The sequence below is a fragment of the Pezoporus wallicus genome, unplaced genomic scaffold, assembly GCF_028554395.1.
Source record: "Pezoporus wallicus isolate ANWC-B61680 ecotype Strahan unplaced genomic scaffold, APGP_CSIRO_Pwel_v1 contig_6899, whole genome shotgun sequence".
Classification (NCBI taxonomy): domain Eukaryota; kingdom Metazoa; phylum Chordata; class Aves; order Psittaciformes; family Psittacidae; genus Pezoporus; species Pezoporus wallicus.
Window position 1 is genome coordinate 1,873,018 of NW_026638613.1, and position 17,816 is coordinate 1,890,833.

Sequence of the window (17,816 nt, forward strand, 5' to 3'; positions counted from 1 at the left end):
ACAGTTTGATTATCAGTAGCTTTTAATGGTGTACAGAATAGAAATCTAAACTTGTCTCTCTCATCTTTTGAAGGAGCATTATTTTGAACCCATCTTATTTCCGGAATCACCTGCGCCAAGCTGCTGTGTTTAGGTGCTTAGAGAGATACTCTGAAGCTGCAAGGTAATCCACTGCTTGTGTATTTCTAGTGGTTTATCTACATCTCTTTCATGCCAGCTCTCAGTAGTAAGGATACCACCTTATATCCAGGCTTTTTCAAAGTCAGTAGGAGCTTTGCGCTGGCTTTGTGTATATGATCTCACTTGCAACAGAGCTCCAATCTTCCCAGTTGGCATAGCATGAATAATCCCAATTTTGTCCCTAGTTGCTGTTAGGTTAATGCATGCAGGAGCATTTACTCCTCCTCAGGCACAGGGGTGAACCCTGATTGGGTCCCTGGGCTGCCCTGGGGCAAAAGTTACATGCACAAAAGCATGTTCTCCTTCCTGGTTTCTCCATAACCCCGGGCCGAACCTCAGGTGGGCTCCGAGTGGATGGGGGTGGGTAGAGAATCAAGATCTCCGGGTACACTGTGGTATGCTGCAAAATTTAGCCTGCACGCAGCTGATGAGATTGCTGGTGTGAACGGGAGCTGCTGGCAGGAGGAAAGCCTACGAGAGGAAGCTCTGCTTGTATGTTTCCATTAATGCTGCCAAAACCTGAAAGTTTCAACATGCAGCAGAAGTTTTTAACCATTTAACATATTTAAATGAAAGAAATGCATGAGGAAATGCAATGGTGGTTTGGTATGTATCACCATTACTAGTACCATTAGACACTTACAGAGGACTGCTAAGCTAAAGACCGCAAGGTACATCACAAAATATTTCACAAATCATTAGCTAACTAATGGCAGAACAGGGAGTGCAAATAGGGAAGCTACTGAAAGGGTCACTCTGCTTATCATTTAAGATGGATGCTAGTGGTATTGCTCTGAAGCTATTAAAATAGCAGAAAACTAGCTTGTACAGGGAGTGGAAGACAACTTTATCCAAGCAGATATGCAGAGTTACAGAGAGAATTTGGGAAGATGAACTATTTTCTGCGCTGGACTTCAGCCAAAAGCTCTGGGACAAACACTTCCTTTCTGCAGGCCTCCCTAGCTTTCACAGGTCAGGATAGGGAGAAGAAATCTATTCCCAAAGGCAAACAGTTTTTCCAGATTTCCTTAAAAATACAATTTCAGACACCTGGAATATTTCAGTTGTCTGTAAACCCACCTTTGGGTTTGGTTGGGTTTTTTTTGAGGAGGAGAGGAGGAGGGAGGTGGGGTAGGGTTGGGTTATATCTCACTTATTCCCAAATCTTGTTAGAGCATTGGTTCAAAGAGAAATTGTCACCTTCTGAATCATCAACAGCTGGGGTCCACTGACCAGCCACACATTTTAGAGCTATGCTAGAAGACCATAGTCACTTTGTGATAGGGAGAGATTTCTGTCTAGGACACTTTTAAACACAAAAGTTCACCAGAAGCCCAACAGGTGAAATAATACAAGCCAATTGTTTGGGGTGCTGCAGGGGAAAGAGGACTTTCCTCTGAAAGACAGGTTGAAGATTTTTAGAACAACAATCATAGAAGTTAAACAATACCCTCTCAGACACTGATCTTTCCTAAGCAGCAACGCATATAGAGGCCCATATTTGAGAAGACAGTATGAGCTAAGAAGGTGTTCATAAATAAGATTTAAAAACAAACAAACAAACCATAACAAAACACATACAAAAAACACCCCACAGGAAAACCAAAATTGTGGTTAGTGTTACCGCAGATAAGGAATCAGTAAGTTTACTACATCAGCAGGCACAGGGGAACCCTGTGCGCCTGTTTTTCCCCCCACACCGAGTATCTTTCAGGGGGCTAGATTTATAAATGAGATTACATATTTTGTAAAGGAGAGGAACACTCTGACAGACTGAATCCAGAGTGATTCCAAAAGCAGTGACTATAGCAGTATTCAGAGTTTAGCCTAGTTTAACATAGTGTTATAGCAACTGTGCAGAGCTGCTTCTGCAGATTGTGTTAAACTAAGCTTAGCACTACTTCCACCATCACCGTGGAGTTGCTGGTCTTAGCTGAACCTCACTAATGGTGCAGAATGTACTCCAGTCATTACAGAAAGACCATGGCACAGATACTCAGTTGCAGTTTCTGGAAAGACAAACTTGGGTTTTGTTAGCATAAGGCATCATTTATTTCTGCTTGCCATTTCCATGAGAAAAAGGTCACTCTATTCCTTTTTCTGCTTTTAGGTATCCCTTGCCTTCCCACCCCTTGCGATTTTTATGTTATCGCCTAGTCCATTAAATACACCTAGAACACTGTACAAGTGAACATGAGTGGCTGGTTTTGAACAGTTCTGCTTGGCACAAGCAGCATGGATAACCACATTTAATTCAGCCTACCTATCACCCCAGAGATTCTGTCTCTGAGGACATGCCAGACTGAATTCTTTGGTTCAGAGAAAGTAGTAGGTTAGAGTGGGGTCAACTGTAATTTAAACATCTCTCTACTTCCTCTATGTGTAATTTTCACTAGTACAGCAGGAGAATAAGCACATGAAGCAGTCTAAATGCAAGGACATCTGAATTAATGCAAGGAGTCCGATACGCCCATATCAGCATCACTTCTGAATTTTGTCAGCTGCAATAGCAATTCCTGTGGGCTAATACTGCGATAGGATGCCACCAGGTAAAGTGCAACCTAAGGCCATTTGGCATTGTAAAGCAATCCTAGAAACACCAACGTGGGGTCATAGAATCTGCAAATGATTAATTCCGAAGTGCTGCAAATGCTTTCGCCAAGACGTCAGCTAGTAAATATATTTCTCTATAGGTATCTCTGATAGAGGACTGTTCTTGACAAACACTCTAAAGATTTAAACATCATATGGGAGAAAGCCTATTTCAGTGGAAAGATCATCTTGGCCCTCGAACAAGTGACCATAAATGCATTATACATAAATTTCATCTAGAAGTTACTGGGAAGTCTTAGCCATTAGAAGGTATTTAGGTTTAGGATCAGCATCCAATAGCAGCTACTAGAGGTACCCTGCCAAAGGACACATGGTCACAGCTGATCAAAAGATCACCAATAACCAGAATGGAAAGTCAGGGGCTCACTTCTGTCCCTAAACTAAGAAAATGCTCTTGGAGGAGGCCAAGGAGAACTCAACTTTCCTGGCAACATACCCAACTCAAATTATTCTGTGATCCTATGACTTCTACCTTAGGGAAGGATGAGATAAAGGACGAGACAAAGGATATGTATGTGCAAGGGTATGTATAAGCCACAGAAGAACCTCAGAGGTCCATGCTGCCTATAAAGACAGAGCAGACAAACTACCATCCTTTGCTTTCAAGAACAAGAGTGCTAGAAAGGGAACATGCACCCAAGAGCGAGCCTCAAAGCTCCTGAAGGAAGAGTTATGAGAGCCTACCAAGCCCACGGGCTGTGACCCCACAGCTGCACCCACAGGAGAAGGTCTAACCAGATGAGCAATAAGGCATGAAAGCAATTTCTCTTTTTTTACTCAAATAGCGCAGGCTATTGCTGACACTGAGTAACCTTGAATCAGTAGTAAGGTGAAAATTCTTAACTTACAGAAAAATATTGCCACCTATTTGCTTTGAAACTGGAGTTTTAAGTACAGAAGAGATTTTGTCCCTTTTTCTCATTAAGCTGTATAGCTCTCATCTTCTGCTAATCAAAATGCTGTGCTGATTTAACAGTGTCACTGTGTTCTGCGAAAAGCTTAAGATAGCTCTTTTATCACCAGCTAGAACACTAGTGACTTGAAATTAGTTGTATACATGTAAGGGAAAACAGACTGTCTGTCCCTCTGCCAGAACAAACAACTCATATTCATCTGACTGCATAGAGTAGGGGTAAGCAAGCATTAAGGAGGAAGACGTTTGAGGATCTTAATAGCTGGGGTACAGCTGACTCAGCTTTTTGACATTCATATTAAATAGACATAAAATAATCTAGATAAATCCATCATCTGAAAAGCAGACTAGGTCTGCAAGTAGTGAACCTCAGCCCTCTGTAAAAGTTCAGGTGTGTGTCCCCTTTTGGTCTGACTTGAAAACACGGTGCGTGAAAGCTAGGTGAATAATTTGGGTTAGTTTGTAAATCCAGGTTTGTTTTACAAATCACAGAGTTGCACTAAGGAAAGCTGTAGTAATAATTGGGGTTGGGGGACACACTGCTGAGTGCCTCTAAACCAGGGCAACCTGCCTTTGTATCCAGCCTGGGTTTCCTCTTGGAAAAACAGATGAAGGTTTATATTGTTTCTCCACCCTAATGGTTTCAGTTTTCCTAAACTGGAAGTAAAGAAAACTAAAAACCAAAAAACACCAAAACAAACAAACAAAAAAACCAAAACAAAAACAAAACACCAGAACCACAACACACACACCAAAAAAAAAAAAATACTCTTAGAAAAGGAGTGGGAAACCTGCTGTCATGGCAACGGACCACCCCACACCCCCACACCCCCCGTCAGCACCGGGCTTCCCTCCGGAGCCCCGCGGCTCCCCAAAACGTAGAGAGCTCGCCCGGCCAGGGAGGCGCGTTTGTGTACCCTTATTTCGGGGGCTGTCCGGGGGTCAGAGCCGCGGGACTGCCCTAGGCCGGGAGCTGCGGAGAAGAGACCAGTGACGCCCAGGCCCGCAGCCAGCCCTGCGCGGCACCTCCGCCGCCCCACGCCTGACCACCCCAGGGCTGCTTCGCGGTCAGGCGGCTCCGGCGAGCAGCGGGGCGCCCCCTGCCAGGAAGCGCGTTGCACGGGCAGCACGCGTTGCCCAGGGCCGGGAAGAAAACGGGATCCGTGAGATTTTGCTGGTTTTGTGATCTCCAGACTCCCCAGAGCAACCCTGCGGAAGCAGCGCTGCATAAACTGCATCTAGGAAAGGAGCTTCGACAAGTGCTGGGATCAAAGCCCAAAGTCCACACAGCCTATTACTTAATTTGATGCCACCATACGATGTTAGACTGTGTCTACCGGCTGTTATTTCTGGGCCACACATGTTATTCTTTACCATTTGAGATTGTCCACATGTCAAACAACAGCTGGCTCCAATAGGGGCAGATCAGAGGCAGCTTTCAACGCTCACATTCTCCACGTCTGGCAGAAGAAAATCTAACCACTGACAGTACAAGACACGCCCCTAACCCAGGGAGCATAAGACGCAAACACCAGCGAACAGGGCAAGCACCAAGGGAGAATTCAGAACAAGCACACACCATGGATTTCTGGAAGTTTCCTGGCATCTCTGCCACAAGCGGTTCCAGCTATCCTATCCTGTCTCTAAATGGCTCAGCCATGAGGCTAACGCAGGAAGTGGGGCCTCCCATACCTCCTGGGATTTGTAGAGCATATCCATTTTGACTAGTGTTATTTCATACCAGCTCACAGCCCAAGATTTTGCTAGGCAAGCAAGCAACCTGTTTTCTTGAGCATGTCTTGTCATTTTAAAAGGTTTGTCATTTCCCTGTGCATCACTCAGCTCAGGTTTGTAAAGCAATTTCCATGACCTTATGTGGCAGTTGCCATTAAATGAGAAATGCTTGTTATCACTGCATAGCAATCTCAGTACAATGCAGAAAGTTGTTACCTGCATGCAACCATGGCACAGATAATAAATGTAATAAATGTATTCTAAGTACAGGTGCCATTTTCTTTGCAGGAAACTTACTTCTCCTTTCTCGCAATAGGCTAATGACCCAGAAACTTGAGCAAAGACAGTAGACATACCCCATCACCAATCTGGAAGGGCTAGGCAGGACAGAAGAGCATCTTCCCAGTGCACTTAAGGTTCACTTGTGAAATGCACAAAGGAAATTTTTAGCCGGTCCACTGCAAGAATTAGCAACGTCAAGGTGTTATACAGAGATAACATAACTGTTTGCCCCATTTGGGGGCTAGTCTACATATAACTAAATCCTGATGTTAGTAATTTCATTTTTGCTTAATATTATGGAGTTGTGTTCAGCTCTCATCATCTAATGGTTTCCAAGTGTCTCCATAACATCAACGTAATTCATTTACATTTACTTAGGCTATATAGATATGTTTAAAAATTAACTATTATTATTTTGTTCACTTTTCAAATAGGATTATTGCATTAAAATTATTACCTCCTACTTATTCCAGTTACAAACATCAGTTTCCTTTTATAATCTCAGAAGAAAATAAGAAAGGTCATGCAGAATAGAGCAGTAGCTTATTTTGTATCTTGCTTTTTAGTCTCAGTACTATTGCATTGGAGAGCTTAAGTACGCAGGTATCTACATCTGAGCTGATCTAAATAGGAATATAATAGGAAAAGTTCCTTTTAAACTGGGAAAAAAGAAAAAAAAAATTAAATATATATATATATATATATATATACTTACCCTTTCCAAGCAGTAGGTCTGCCCAGAACTAACACCACACAGCAGCTGCCAAGGCCTCCTTTTAGTACCATGTACTGAGGATCCAGGTGAGATCACTTGAAGTAGGGAGCAACAGCTGCCAAGGCCTCCTATTAGTATCGTGTACTGAGGATCCAGGTGAGATCACTTGAAGTAGGGAGCAAAGGTGATTTTCTGCTACTTGTCAGGCTATAATGTGCCTAGACTGTGATTATTCCTAAGGCTCTGCAATCTGCAGAGAAATCTTCCTCTCCCCTGCAGGGCTTCCTTCCTTTCTTTCTCTGTAGCTCAAGCGGAGCAGTCAAGGCTTAAGGAGCTGACCTTGAGTCTTGCCCTCATATATTTCCCAGTATTTACAGTGGTAAATGAACACACAAGTATGTAGCAACCATACTAATTTCTTGTCCTCTTTGGAAATCTAACACTTTGGTGCATTCCACAAAACTCTCCATATTTCTTATACCTGTACCATCCATTTTCTTGTCGTGCATTTGTGTGGCTGCTGAAGGCATTTTGCTGTACACTGGTTGTTAGTGTCAGCAGCTGTCATGCAGCAAAAGCTACCTTTGACTCTTCTATTACAAGTTCTATAACATGTCTGGAGATGGGCCTAGGGAGACAGTTTAGGATCTGTGATATGCTCTTGGCTTGCACATATAGAAATATATCTTATTATTCTGCACCACCAAGTGGCCAGATTGAGCAGATATTGCAAAACACTGCTTAACCCAAGTGGGTCAGGATATGTCATGGAAGTTCCTACTGACCTGAACTAGCAACTAGGAAATAAAAACATTTGAATTTAAAGCCTCATGTTTTGAAAGAAGGAAGTGTCACATTTTCTGCCACATCCCATAAGGTGTTCCTGAAGGTGCATTGTCAGAACTACTTCAGTTCCCATATCAGAGAGAGCTCCTTGATGGGCTGCCCACCTGAAACTCAGGCATGTTTTAAGTATTTCAAATTAGTGAGTCAAAACTGGTGGATGGTTTTGTAAATATGAAGCAAATATTTCTGAATATCAATGAAGTGGTTGTGTCAGAAGTTGGACGGGGCTTTGAGCAGACTGGTCTGGTGGAGTGTGTCCCTGCCTATGGCGGGGGGCTGGAACTAGATGATCTTTGGGGTCCCTTCCAATCCAAACCATTCTGGGATTCCTTTGTTATGTTCTTTGTGCTCAGGAGGGTTCAAAGTTGGACCCTTATGGAGTCACTCCAGGGGTACGAATCAGAGTGAGGTCTGTTGCTGGCCAACATTAGTTGTCCAAAACCTCAGCATGACATAACAGCTGATCTCAACTGATAACATTACATATCTACATATTGCATTTCATATAGTTTTGAAATTGTAACGGGAGGGAGTGGTCCCTCATTCTGTTTCTGGCAATAGTAGTCAATGTATCAGGAAATTCCTTCTTTCAAGGGCTTCTGCTTTCTGCTTTTCAGAAAGCCCTGTTTGGGAGGGGAATTAATCCTACCCATCCCTATTGTACTCACCATATAACTTCTTTTTATCTATGGAGTTCCAGTGAACAATGAAGCAACTCAGATTCATTCTCAAGATATATATTATCCCCTTAAACCTTTAATAAAAATGCAGTTCTACAGTATGTTCTAGAGTTTTGTATGCTTCATTCCACCTATGATTTTACATTTAAAATTGATGATAATTCAACACTGCGTGCCTAGTTTAGTCGTTACAGATTCCCCTGATGATCTGTATTTAATATTTTATCAGTCTGCAGACTGGACCAATGTTTTCAATGTGCAAGTAGAAAACAAGGTTACAGCTGGTTCTGCAACTAATTTTCAAACTTTTTTAAAAATAGACACAGCATGTATTTACTATATGCAAAAGTGTAAGTAATATTAGGCTAATGAAAGCGAGATAAATGTATACAAACAGAAATGGCAAGAGTAATCTGAATTGTGGAGTTACCTGTAAAAGTGACTATTATTTCAGCAAACTCTTTACCTCTTCCCCAGGCAATTCCATCAGATATAAGAAGAGAAGCTTCAGAGTCAGGCAGTTTGAACTCCATCCCTCTTTTTTTTTTTTCTATTTTTGTCTCAGTTTAGGGAAAGCAAATTTCTCTCTTCTTCATTAGCACACTGCAGGAAATGGAAGCATTGCGTTGTACAGTGTACAAAATTATCACAAATGGGTCTATTTTTAAATAAAGAAGGGCTCTGCAAATAAAGAAGAAAACCTCCAGATAGCCATATCATTGAAGGAAGGTTGGACAGCTTTGCTGAAATGCTGTTACACACGAAGCCATCAAAAAAGAAATAAAACCAAGTATGGTGTCTTGAGATATGTGCATGCAATAGGCTTTCACTCTGATAAAAGCGGGAGAAAAAGATGCTAATGATCTGGGTCACTAGCTCTGGATCTTAAATAATAATTTCATAAATAGTATTTCGTTAAATAATATATTGCAGAAGTCTCATTTTAGAGTGTCCCACGGGCTTACCATTTGCTTACTGAATGTCTTTGTTACCTGAATTTCTAAGGGCCACATGGATACATATTCACCTGGAGTTAGAAACACAGCTAAGTTATGTAGACCTTCATGTATTTCAGTATTTAACCTACCTAAATATCTCAATCAGTTTTTTGGCTTCTGAGAATTTAGGTGCCTAAATATTTTTCAGTGCCCAGCCCTGTAACCATATTCAGACAGCATAATTTCACCTGTGTCCCTGTGTCTGGAAATTCATAGTTCCCTACTGCATGTGTCACTTTGCTTCTGTGAATTGAGCTTTGGAGGCCTTTGAGGAACACTTTCTGACTTGGGCACATTTGGGGTTGGACACAGGTCATGCACATAGAGCCTTAATACTTGTGCTTCTTTTGAAAGTGGAATTTTTTAATTGTAAACGCTGAGGTCACAGTAGCAAGTGTGCTCCCTGATGGCCAAGGAACTGAGAAGCAAAACTGGGATGGAGGCATGTGAAAGGCTCAGAGGGGTTTTATGTCTGTGCCTTGCCATTCATGATGTAGTGCATGGCAATATAAAAGAAAATGAGTATGGATAAAAGCAGACATTGAAAAACTAAACTCAAATGCTGGAAATATAAGTGTGCTTCTGATTATTTAAATAAGAACAAATTAAGGAGGAAGAATAAAGAGGAAAGGCATTTGTCTGGAGTGCAGCAATGCCTGGAGATGTCTGCCACAACCAGAGTGACATTATGCTAAGCATGCTGCAAAGAATTAGCAAAAGGTTGTGCCAGGAGGACTCGCACACCAAATAAGTAAATCAGTCAAATATGGTCATCCGCATTTTACAGCTGATGCTGAGAAACAGAGAAAGATGAAGAAACTTGTCTGAGAAATTATTCCAGATTTTTCCAGGGCTCTGCACATATCTCCTCCTTTGAAAACAGTGCCACACTGGGACAAAAGTCTTGGCTACCATGAAGGAGCAGGAGGTCACAAACTGGATGTCCTGTTGTGCTGCCAGTGGGATGCATTCTCACGTCACCAGTCTGCAGCCCAGCAGTAGGGATGTAAAAACACACTGCAGGTGTCTCTGTATCAACTGATTGTGTTCAACCCATGGCAGTGCTCCACAGCAGCAGGCAGAGATGGGGCGAAGCTCAGGTTAAGGATTTGCCAGTTTTAATCTTTGAAATGACAGCAGTTGAGGCATGATGTATCTATAGGGTCCCAAATTGTAAATGACCACTTGCAAATGTGCTTTGACTCCAAGACAGACAAGGCTTTAGTGCTTAAGAATTGCTCTAAATTTAGAGTGAAAGTTCCTTCTTTCTGACATGGTGGCTGCAGGAGGCCTCCACTGCTCATGTACACCACTACAAGTAGCTGTGCCATTGCCGTGGTAGCTGGAAGCTTTGTAGACCACCTCTGGTAGACCAAAGGCACACAATAACATGACAGATTCATTCAAAGTCTTCCCTCAATTCTGTGCTGCACAGTTATTTACCTTTTCTACCTCAGAATATAGTGAAGGTCTTTCCTCAAAACTATCCCAGGTCAAGCAGGCAAAGCTGGATGCTTTGCTCACCTTCCCTGCTTCGTCCACAGGATCCATATGTCGTACCTGGGATTAAACACTGGAGTCAGTGAGAGTTTTGCCAATGAATTTCAAGGCAATGAAGATTTCATCCTTTGTTCATCCTGTGCCGGCTGCGCTCATGATGTTCAATTAGAAACCACTCTTTGTTCTAGTGCAGTCAAGAGGATTTTTGCCAATGATTTAAACGAGCATTGGGTAAAGCTTATGGATAAATCCAGTCCTTATGCAGAAATCCATGGATCCTACTGAAATGCTTTTCTCCTTGTGAAATTAATGGGAGCTGCATGGGAACATCTACGGGAAGATTTAGTTCCTGTTTGTAACAATATGTTACCCCCTGATACTGGCCTTGCTTTGAAATGTTTATTGTTAAATCCGTGTATTTTTGGTTATGTCTCATTAAGAACGTAATACAGCCTTGGAAAATGCGTTCTGAAAGGGTACAACAACAGGATTGGGATTACTGTTTGTGAGACACTTTTAACTAGGGGAAAATTTCAAATTCAATTTATGGTAATGTCAAAGCACAATTAATATATAGGCAATGATAAGGGGAACATGCAGAAGTACACATTGCTAGCACTACATCAACAAATAAACTTTTGGTGCTAGTAATTAGGTACAGAAGATTATTATATGTTTAATTGACTAAGTGACAATTTGGAATTACATCTAGTCACATTTAATTGGATTTGGAATCTCTAGAGGACAGGAAACGAAGAGCAATGTGGAGAGGCAGCCATAAAAGCAAACTGATTTTCTAAAGTCTGTTAAGACTCTACATTAATATCCATTGCACAATAGTATTTTAATATCCCTCAGTCTAAAAAGAGCAATGTAATGATTGTCACTGACAGTGGGAGTACTAAAGCATACTCCATTAGGTAGCAAGACGGCTGATTACTTTTAATTTGTTTTGTTGGGATTTTTTTTAAATATAGTTTAATCAAAGTTGAACTATGAGTTAGCCATAGACAAGTAATAAGCTCAAATGGCCAAGCCACAGGGTGTTATACATGTTGATGATGTCCTAGAAGAAATGTACTTGCACATAACATACATCCTCCACAAATACTATAAAGAAAAAAAAAAACAGACTAGAATATTGTATAGCAGTCATTAAATATTTTCTCAGAGTAAAATATGGAAAAGCTATTAAAAGAAAATGTAGGGATGTTTGCTTGCAGATAGTTTAGCTAGTTGAAAAATGTTTACTAATGCTTATCTTACTGAAGTTGCACAAAGACTGAAAGTTATGTATAATCTTTTGATACAAACCTTGTGTTACACTCTTTAAGAATTACCTCCTTTAAATATTGCTGTATACATCCTTCCTTCCCTGTACACTCATTTATTCTCCTTTTGTCATCAGGAGCGCCATGGTCGCTGACTATATATACTGGCTGACAGGAGGCACTGAGCAGCATATAAGCAAGCTCATCAAACTGTATTGGCAGGTAAAAACTGATAGCCCAATGAGGAAGGAGGTGCCTATCTTACTATTAAGACCAAAATGAAGGATTACTGCTTAAAAGACTGCCGACAAAGGTAGCTCCTGGCCATATCAATCAACAGGACACTATGTAGTACTACAGTATTTATAATGAAGTAGATCTTCTTGGACTAATTTTAAGGGCAAAATTCAAGGTTGTTAACCCTTGGCTCATACTTCAATTTTATGGACTGCTATAAAATTTAATTCTGGATACTGTATAGATCCCTAAGCTATTTTTTGTGAAGTCTTCCTACCTTAGTGACACTTTTCTTTTGCAATTTGCATGATACTAATCTTCTGACACCTTTCCAAACTCTTCAACTGGAAGGGGAGTTAAAAATGACTTTAACAAATGGTCTCAGAGAAACCTAAAGTGCTCTGTGAAGGATGGTTAGGTAAGACCCCAGTCCACAAAAATTACTTACGTGGGGAGTAGACTATTGACTTCAATGAAATTTGTCTCTGGAGCTATTTGAGATGGCTGTTCAGCCCCATCAGCACAAATTTAAGTTTAAGGGTACTCACTTCTTCACTGAGGAGAGCTCTCCTACAAACCTGGAGGTTAATGGATGCTAGATCCTTTGCTGGGAGACACTTATTGCTGCAAGAATTTACCACTGCCACTGGTGCTCCAGCCTTCACCCCCCTAATTTCAGTGCGAACAAGGTGCATTTCAGAGGGAGAGCAGTGTTCGGGCTCTAAGTGGTGGAAATCCCTTCTGTCTCCAAGAGTGGACCTTGCCCTCGGGTCCTTCTTGTCCATACAAGGGATTTAATGATACTAGGAACAATATATGTCCCTAGTGATAAAATTTCAGTCTGATTCTGATCCCATTTGTGGGTTTATTCTGTGAGAACATCTGTGACATCTGTACTTTATGTGAAGTGGTGCAAAATATGTCTGACATGAGCCAGGGTAATAAAGATCAGAATCTGGTATTTTATCTTCACTTCCGCAGTAAATTCTTCCTTTATAAAACTATTCTTAGTTGCATTCTTATTGGTAAAATTGAATAAATCTCAGTTCTGGGAGCTGCTGAATTTCAGTACTGCTGTGAGTGCAAAGTGCATCTCATTCAGAGAATTACCCACTGGGCTAGTGTTTGCAGTGCCTGTGAACTTTCTTATTTGCTTTCCAGCAGAGAATTTCTTCTGTACAGAACAGTTTGATTTTTTTTTCCCACTGGGTCAGACTCATTTAAAATCTTGAGTTCACAAACAAGTTTCATGAAGGGGTCATTTCTTCAAATGGAATGTCTTTTTTTTTCTCTTAACACTCATATCCATTGACTTCCCTTCTTGATGTCATGGACATGAAGCTTCAAAGAATAAACCTTTAAAGGAGGAGCTGTCATAGCTGTCCTCTCCTCCAGGGGTTCAGACTCTCCTGCTAGGTAACAGGGCCCACAAAGTGGCATGAAGGACAAGATTTATCACAGTGTCTCCTCATAGAGTCTAAACCAGAAGCTGTGGCTGGCCTGAGATGGGAACAAACCAGAACTGAAGTGGAGCTACTGAATTGCATCCAGCCATTCCTATCATATTCCTAGATAGCAAGGGCCAAAGGATTTTGGCAGTGGTACAACTCTGGTTCATCTCTGCTCCACTCCATAGTACCTAGAGGCTCCACCATGCTGTTTGTGCCCCATTCCCTCTCCTTTTCTGCCTTTCTCCTGAACCTAAGTTGCTGTCATCTTTCTCTGCAGAAGCTTTGAAATGTCAGCAGAGATCTAACCATTTCTTTGATCCCCCTCCGTGCTTGATTTTCACTGGGAGACTGAGATTGCTCTGCAATTTTGTGCCTTTTGTGCATATGCCTTAGCGTGGGCTCAACTAAGGAGTCAGCGGTATCTATATGCTGACACACACGCAGTGGAGGCAGCTGGGTGCCCAGTACCGCTCCCACTCAAGTTAATAGCTAGCACTTAAGAAATGCTGCATGAAGATATATCCCCAGCACCAGTAGCAACTTTTTCCTTCCCAAGCTGATGAGTTCTGTGCACTCAGCATCAGGGGTGACTTCAATGTCATTAGAGCACACAGCAACAATTATGCAGGATGGTGTAGCATGTGACACTGCACTGGGACTTTCCGCCACAGAGAGACCAAGCAGAAGTAACATAATCTTTTTTATAAATATTCTCTCTATTTCATGGTGTAAAGCTGAAAATAGCTTGTCACAACTATACATGCTCATGTGCCTTTGTAACCAAAGCAACAGCTATTGATGCACGCTTTTCTTGCTAACTACTCGTCTGCCCCAGAGCTCGCTAGTATTGGCTCACAACCATGAGCAAAATTTTCTGAGGAAGAAGGGAATAGACAGTGAACAGGATGGTTTCTTTTTTACTTTTCTGAAAAATGATTTTTAGATTAGATATGTCACTTTTTGCTTTCATCAATGGGTCATGTATATAATCTTCTGGTGTGTCATTGACTACTTTTGCTTCTTCTTTCTATGATTCTTTTAACTTCTGGAAAAGGCTTTTCCTCCTCACAGCCTGACTTCTACTTCTTTCATGGCTTCAAAACATTGTAAGACCATTCGAATCCTGCAGCTGACATCTTTACTGCAAAAAAATCAGGCCTTTAATTCACATCTGCAAAGCTCCTTATTATTTATCCTACTTCTAAATCACTGCTTTTTCTCTCCTGATCTATTCCTCATGCTCAGAGCCATCTTTATCTTGTATCTCCTTTGGTTTTCCTCTCCTGATTTTAGTTTGATACTTCCTTTTGAACTTCTTCTATCCTTGACATCTACTGCTAGAAGTCCTCTTTCTTCACAGTTCTTTATAAAACATCCTTCCGTTGCTCTCCTACTCATTATTAACTTTTGCATATTTCTTCTTCAGCAGCAGTAATCTGTTCCATGTAACTGTATACCTCCTCTCATGCAAACTGAAAGATTCGGACTGCCAGATTTTTAAGGCCAGATGGACTCATATTGATGAATTAATTACCTGACTTCCTGCATGAAAACACCACAAAATTGCACCCTTACCTTCCTACATTGTTGCCAAAAGAAGAAAGCAGAGTCTGGTTTTGAGAAAGTTACCTAATCTCCATTTAAACAGTTTAATAATGGACTATTTAACATAGCCCATCTCATAAATGGTTTGTTTCATTATTGTCCTCTGTTTCTTTCTCAGTTTACAAACCAGGATCTTACACGTCCAGTCCAAACTTCCAACAATTTATATTAAGCATTCTTGTCTGAAAGCTTAAAGAACCTTTAGTACTTGTAATCTTCTCCCTGTGCATGCACCTATGGATCATGATCAAGGCAACTTTAAATATTCTTTTTGATTAGCTTTTTGATTAGCTTTCTTTGATTATCCCCTTTAAAGTAAATCATCTATTTCTGGATCTTCTGTACAGTGATCTGTAATATCTAATGCCCTGCTTTGGTTTTGAATATTAATACCCACCTTCCATTCCAGTCTGAGATAAAGGTATAATACTGATGAGAAGTGAAAAAGTAATTTGCATTGGATAATATTATTCTGTAAGTTGGGCCTTTTTTTCTGTTTAAATATTTTATTCCATGGATTGACAATATACATTCTAAGTTAATATATGATCAAATGTATGGGCTTTTTTTTCAAATCCACTAGAGAATATGGTCTGGATGATGTGTGTATTGGCTGTTAGGTTAAAAATTGGTGATTTAAATAGAATTCATCACAATAAATAATAATGTGCAAGTTATTAAATGTATTATGGTTGATACCTTCAAAGCAGTAGCAGCAAGACAAAGTTTAAACTTACTTACTTTTTACATTAGTGAAGTCAAGTCCCTAGCATTTATTGTCAGCAATGTAATTTCTTGGCTGGTAATATTAAAGCAAACAATAGGCTTGAGATATTTCATCCCATAGAAAAAGTCCTTCTCCAAACTGTACAGTTTTACTGACACTTTTGTAAGCCCTCTTTCTTTTAGCCATTATTTCCAATGGCTAAAAACTGCAATATAAGCTGGATGGTTTATTCCATGAGTAAAAATACATCACAGAGATACCACAATATGAGAAATTACCAACATTCTCAAACTTGAACTTTGCAAAAATCTGGAAAGTCACAGCCTGACTTCACCAGTATCTGGCACTAACATCTTAGTGCAAAGTGCCTTTATTATCGAATTTATAAACATCTTAGACTTAACTCACTACTACAGATTTAATTGCTCTTATTATTTGGTTGTTAAAACAATGTGGCCTATTTTATATTAAAGGTTCAGCTCTAGCATCTGCTATACACTTCCAACCAAAGTCAATCCCATGTAGCCTAACTCTTCTACTAAGTGCCATTGCACCAGCAATGCACACTTAGTGCAGAAACTAACAGAACCCCAGGTAGGCATTTCAAAGCTTGTAGGTTCATATCTGCAGGCTTCCATAACCACCTGTACTAAAAGACTTAGTTCCATAACGTAGCCAATGTGTATTTGCTACAGCTCAAATGGAGACCTTTTAGCTTTAGTTCCTGTTCAACCCCACCATTTTGGCCAAGGTTGCAGCCATCACAGAGCTGCTCCTTGCACATAGAAAATACTGGCTCTGTGGCTGCTGCACATGGAGCTCGCAAACTTTTGTGTTTGAGAACATTTCTGTCAGCTAAACTCAGTGTCACAGAGAAAGCTTCCAGCAGCACATGCATTGGCTGACATGAAGGTTTGGGTATTCAGACATTTGTTTTGCTGTCTTGATGCTGTTGTGAACATCAGGTGCTTCCATTTCAAAAATCTTTGCTGCTGCAAGCACAGAGAAATACACACATCACACAATAAACCAAATGATAAGCCAACCCTGCAAGGTGGCTGAACACCTACAGTGCAGCGATGAATGCTGTCAGCTCCTTTAGAACTCAGCTTTATCTCACACCTTGTGGAGTGACAAGCCAAATCAAGAAACTTAAAAGGAAAAAGCTATTGGTAGCCAAAACCTCCTCTGCAGTCTCAGCAGGTGACAAGACCCGTCAGCAGTCCTGCATGCTCACACTTGACCCGTGTCCTGCTACAGAGCGTGAGGTTTCCAAGCTGGCAACAGCAGGGATGTTTTGAGATCCTCCTAAGGGAATGACTGATAGGAGCTGACAGGCAGCTTCTCTGGGCAGCCTGGGCATCATAGCGCTGAGAAAATATATTTCTCATTAATTCTCAGGGCTATTTTAGCAGATCTTGCTGTGCCACACTTCACTGCAGAAAAGTCCTTTCTTTAATTAAATCTGGGGGAAATCCCATTGAGGTCAATGACTCTTGTGTATACAGGCAGGAGTGTCTAATACCTGTAAGCCTATATTATCTCAGAGGTCTGGGGAGCTTGTTGCTGCTTTAAGAATTAATTTTGAATTTTCTTATGTGAGAAAAAGAGGTGACATTTCTCTTACCTCTCTCCATAAAAAAAAAACAATAGGTAATCCTCCCTCTTCTGTATCTATGGCCATTTTGAAGGACAGCACTTGCCTTGAAACACTAAGCTTTAAATTTTCTGGTGGAAAATTGGGATATAATGATTTTCCTCATCCTGATCATTAGAATTATAAAAAAGAAATGTTATTTTGGCCCATACGATCAGTGTTCTTAAGACGTTGCATTGGTATCCAGATGATCTCAGTGCAGCTTCTGACCAGTTCATGGTTTTCCTATGTTCTCAGTGCATCATGGGTGAAGCAACTTGCTAAGATTAAAATTATTAACACTTTTTCAGGGCAGAATGGGCCTCTTCCTACATATGCCATTTCAGGGATTCAGACCATTCTGGCTTCAGAATATACTATTTTTAAGACATAGCACTCGGCTGCAAAAAATCAGTTTCATTCTGTTC

At 40.9% G+C, this 17,816-nt stretch overlaps 1 protein-coding gene across 3 annotated transcripts in view; it reads left to right on the top strand.

Moving 5' to 3' along the window:
• The window catches only part of SPATA16 (spermatogenesis associated 16), a 98,985-nt gene that overhangs the window by 45,928 nt on the left and 35,241 nt on the right, over positions 1-17,816 (top strand). For all 3 annotated transcript variants that reach the window (XM_057411566.1, XM_057411567.1, XM_057411568.1), the window contains exons 4-5: positions 74-163; positions 11,870-11,954. In XM_057411566.1, coding sequence (XP_057267549.1) covers positions 74-163; positions 11,870-11,954 — 175 coding nt within the window. The remainder of the gene's footprint in view (positions 1-73; positions 164-11,869; positions 11,955-17,816) is intronic.